Source organism: Strix aluco, chromosome 12 (assembly GCF_031877795.1).
Source record: "Strix aluco isolate bStrAlu1 chromosome 12, bStrAlu1.hap1, whole genome shotgun sequence".
NCBI lineage: Eukaryota > Metazoa > Chordata > Aves > Strigiformes > Strigidae > Strix > Strix aluco.
Window position 1 is genome coordinate 21,410,131 of NC_133942.1, and position 4,745 is coordinate 21,414,875.

The 4,745-nt window shown below is 67.2% G+C and overlaps 1 protein-coding gene across 1 annotated transcript; it reads right to left on the minus strand.

Annotated features, from left to right (window-relative positions):
- Positions 1-222: 222 nt before the first annotated feature.
- Positions 223-3,862, minus strand: MEX3B (mex-3 RNA binding family member B). Its single transcript, XM_074836920.1, has 2 exons — positions 2,628-3,862; positions 223-1,674 (listed from the first exon to the last, which is right to left on the minus strand). Exons 1-2 carry the CDS (start codon positions 2,890-2,892, stop codon positions 248-250), a joined length of 1,692 nt encoding a protein of 563 aa, XP_074693021.1. The 5' UTR covers positions 2,893-3,862; the 3' UTR covers positions 223-247.
- Between the last annotated feature and the right edge of the window lie 883 nt (positions 3,863-4,745).

Below are 4,745 nucleotides of genomic sequence, written 5' to 3' on the forward strand. Positions count from 1 at the left end.
AAAAGGGGGAGTTTTGGAAGCTTCGTATTAAAGTACAGTGTAAAAACTAGCCTAGCACTAGAATGGAGTCGCCCGTTATTATTTATAGCATGCACCCGCTGTCACCACCACACCACCCCCCAGCCCTCCCCGGGGCCGCGGCGCGCTCCCAGCCCGCACCCCCCGGCGGGCCCCGGCCCCGGCGCCCCCGGCCCTGCCCCGGCCGCCGCTCCCCCGGCCCGGCCCGCCCCGGCGGCGGCGGCGGCCCTCAGGAGAAGATGCGGATGGCCTGGGTGACGGCGCTGTGGCAGACGGGGCACTGCGGCTCCGTCTTCTCGCAGATGCGGTTGGCGCACTCCATGCAGAAGAGGTTGTGGCCGCAGGGCACCAGCGCCGCGATCACCTCGCTCTCGAAGCACACCGAGCAGTCGCGGCTGCCCTTCCGCCGCACGCCGGACGACGAGCAGGAGGAGCTGGACGAGGAGCTGGAGGACGAGGAGGAGGAGGCGGACGAGTCGGAGGGCAGCCCCGGCAGGTGGGGGCCCAGCCCGTTGCCGTACAGCGGGTAGGAGCCGGCCAGTAGCCGCCCGCCCGGGTCGCTGCGCACCCGCCGCGCCAGCGGGTGCTCGGGCCCCGCCGCGCTGCCGTGCAGGGGCGGGGAGAGCCGCGCCGGGGGCGGGGCGCCGCCGCCCCGCCGGGGGCCGCTCACCAGCAGCGCCAGGTTGGCATTGGCGGGCGCGGCGCCCGGGAAGGCGGCGGCGGCGGCGGGCGAGGGCGCGGGCGAGGGGGGCGCGGCGGGGCCGCGCTCGAACTGCGGCCAGATGAGGGCGGCCCCGGGCGGCGGGGCCGGGGCCAGGTCGAAGCCGGGCGGCGAGTCGAAGGGCAGCTCGGAGCAGCAGTCCGGGGAGGAGAGGACGTCGCCGCCGCCGCCGCCGCCGCCGTACACGTAGCCGTTGGCGCTGTTGTTGTTGTTGTTGCCGTTGTGGGTGAAGCTCAGCGCCGGGCTCGGGGGGCTGTAGTCGGCCAGGCGGGCCCCGCCGCCCCCCCCGGCCGTGCCGCCTCCGAAGTAGGAGTCGGTGGAGGCGCTGCCCAGCGAGCTGGAGCTGTCGTTGCGGTAGTTGCAGAAGGGCTTGCGGCCCGGCGTGGGCGTGATGCTGGACGGCGTGGGCTTGCTCCACAGGCTGCCCGTGCCGTTCAGCTCGAAGCCCACGTCTGTGCCGTTGGCGTGGAAGTCGTTCTCGTCCGTCAGCTCGATGATGCCGCCGGTGCGCATGGCGATGTGCGCCTCGATCTCCTCCCGGGCCCGGTCCACGTTCTCGGGCATGCCCGTCACCTCGAAGACGGGCTCCTTGTCCCGGCTCGGGGTCACGATGTAGGTGTGCGTCTGCTGCTGGATGCGCTTGATGGTGGCCCCCTTGGGCCCCACGACCAAGCCCACCACGCGATAAGGCACCCGCACCTGGATGGTGGTTTGGCCGGGCAGGTTCGGGGGGCCGGGCACGGCGCCGTTCAGGGCCGTGTTCTTGTTCCGCGAGGCCCGGATCATGGAGAAGTGCTCGGCCGCCGAGATGATCTCCCTGCGGGCCATGGCCACATCTTCCTTTCTGCCCGTCACAACAAAGAGCGGCTCCTCCCCGCGAACCGGGGTCTTGATGTAGGTGTTGGTCTTTGCCCGCAGAGCTTTGATTTTACAACCTGGGAACGAGATGCGGGAGATGGAGGGTGAAGGGGAGGGGGAGGAAGGGGGGGGGGGGGGGGAGAACCGGTTACAACCCATTATTTGGGTGCAGCTAGGGAGGGGAAAAAAAACACACCCACACCCACCCGAAACCCATTGCCCCCTACCCCAGGTGATCGCTGGCATCTGGTCCAGGAGCCCCAGTCACAGTGTAAAGTAATGTCAGCCCACAGCCCTGGCACACACCCAAAGGCATCGCAAGTGGCCACCGACACCTCTGCCATGCAAACTGCCCCAAAACTACCAACGTGCAGTTCACAGGAGCAGCAACAACAACAACAAAAAAAAAAAGGAGCGTGCAGAAAAACCGCACGACCAGAAAAAAATAAAATTAAATAAAATAAAATGCAAGCAGCCCTAACAAACCAACGCACCCGCCAGTCCACATTCCTGCTCAGCACTTTCCTTTCGGAAAAATAAAATCAGTTCTTAAGAAGGTGAGGAGCAGTGGCTGTACCGAATGAGCCACATTCCCCACTGCGGATGCTTTATTCCAATCCCATTGTTCCACTTCCCCACTCCATTTCTCTTCCTTAAAAATAATCCACGATTTCTAACTTCGGGGGTGAAAAAAACCCGAAACACCGAGGCTCCCATTTTCCTCCCGTTTCCTCTTGCAAATCTTAACTTTTGCAGCCGGAGGAAAGGCGCGATTTTTATTATTTTCGTGATTTTTTTTTTTTTCTCCTCCCTTCCCCCGGCAGCTGAAAGTGCATCTCGAAACTGATGCATAACGCTCCTCGGAAACATCACGTCTGCTGCACTTTCTTTGTCTGGGGGAAGCCGGCACTGGCCACCACCGTACGGCTGCAGTTTTCCTGGGAATGGCCAGTGTCGCATCTGAGCCGCACGGCCGGCAGCGCGGAGGGGAGCCCCGCTCCCCCACACCCCCTCGCATGCAGTCACCCACCTTGTCTCCCCACTATCTCAGCGACATGCTCCGAGCTGGGCACCGGGACGCATTCAGTCATGTTCACGCTCTTTTTCCGAGGCTCGCTGTCGTAAATGGAGCCCGTCTCGTCGTTGTCCAGCCCCAGCAGGGAGAGCTGATCCAGGGCGATCTGAAGGGCTCTTTGGTCATCCAGGGTCTCTCCCCCTCCACCACCACCACCGCCGCCGCCGCCGCCGCCGCCGCTCCCGTTCCTCTCCATGTCTGCAAAAAGCGAGCTGGGCATAGTCCCTGTGTGTGTTGCACCCTCCTCCTGCACTCGGCTCAGTAGTAAAAGATCAGACACAAAGGAAAACCCAAGGCAGATGGCCAGCAGGAGAGAAGGAAAGGGAGGGTGGGCGACTGCTGGAGACCGGGGAGTTGTTGCCTTTTGCTTGTATATTTTGTATCTTTTTTGCTTTTTTTTTTTTTCCTCCTCTCAGTGCAATCCGGTTTTTATAAGATGTTCTCAGGACCCCCCCCACGGCTCCCCCCCCGAGGTTTTTTGGGGTTTTTTTTCCTTTTTTTTTTTTTTTTTTTTTTGTCGGCTGGGGGTGGGGTGGGGGGGTGGGAAGAGGATAGCGAGAGGAGCTCCGATGGCTTCCCCCCCTCGAGTTCCTCGCCGGCCACAATGCCAAGCGACGGCAGCGTTTCTTTAAGGAGCCCCTCCCAGGCTCCACTCCACTCACTCAGCGTTTTTTTTTCCTCCTCTCCCCTCCTCTGTCTGAGGCACTGCTGCAGCCAGACGGCTCTGGAGAGGCGGGCGGAGGGAGGGGGGGGGCCGCGCCGGGCGCCGCAGCGTAAGCGGCGATCGCTGACAGCCCCGCGCCGCCGCCGCCATCGCTGCGCGCGCCCATTGGCCGGGCGCGGCGCGGAGGGGCCGGCGCTGACCCCCTCCCCCCCCCCCCCCCCCCGCACCCCGGCCCGGCTCCGCTCTTTGTTGTCGGGTGCGGAACAATGCCGGAGCGCGGCGCTCGCTCGCGATCCCTCGGCCCGGCGTGCGCCTATTGTCCGCGGGCTGCCCGGCTCCTCGCCGCCCGTGTATGGCCCGCAGACCCCCGCTCCCCGAAAGCAGGCCCGCTCCCGGCCGCCGGCCCCCAGCGGAGCGCTGGGAGGGGGAGGGGGCGTACTGGGCTTTTTTGGGGTGGGTTTTGTTGGTTTTGGTTTGGTTTTCTTTTTTTTTCTAGCGGGCGGTGCGCGCCGAGACGGGCGGCTGCCGCGGCCCTTTGTGTGCCGCCTGCCGCTCGCCGGCCCCGGAGCCCCCGCGCCCCGCCTGCCGGGCGGCCAGCAGCCATCGGGGCCGCCCATCGGAGCGCCGCGGCCTTGCCGGGCTCCGCGCCCCGGGGCAGCCGCCCCTCACTGACCCTGCGGGCGGCGGCTGCAGCGACCGCCCCCCCCCCCCCGTCCCCCCCGCCCCTCCCCGGGGGCCCGCCCGGCGCGCGGCCGGACCCCCGGGCGGCTCCCGCGCAGACCCGCCCGCTGCCGGCGCGCGCCCCGCGCCTGCGCGCCCCTCACCCCGCCCTGCGCACTGCGCCCGCGCGCCCGGGGCTGACGGGACCGCCCGGGACCGGCGCCCTCAGGCAGCGGGAGGGGGCTCCGCGCCCCTCGCACGGCCGGTAACATGGGGACCCTCTCCCCAGGGCGTCCCCACCTCCGGCGGGACGGAGCCGCCCCCCTCGGGGGGACGCCGGGGGCCGTGTGGGCCCGGGGCCGGCGGCTGCCCACAGCCGCGGTCTCCTGAGCAGCGGGAAGGCAGCGGAGGCGCCTGCTGGTCCCTCCCGGACCGGCAGCACCCGGCGGGGGAGCCACGGCCCCGGGGGGGCTGTGGGCTCTGTGCATCCCGGGCACGGGGGAGGTGCCGGCAGTTACTCAAGTAACTCGGGCTTCAGGCTGCGCGGGCTGTGCCCTCCGCCCGCCGCGCTGCCCTGCGCGGGGACAGCCGGCAGCCACACCGGCAGCCTGACTGCGAATCCTCCCCGCGCCCCGGCTCCCCTCACCCTGCAGCTTCAGCGCTTCTGTTTCGTAAGAGCCTGGAGGGGAAGAACGCATCACGCATAACTGCTCTAGCATAATTTCACCAACATCTTCATCCCCTTCGCT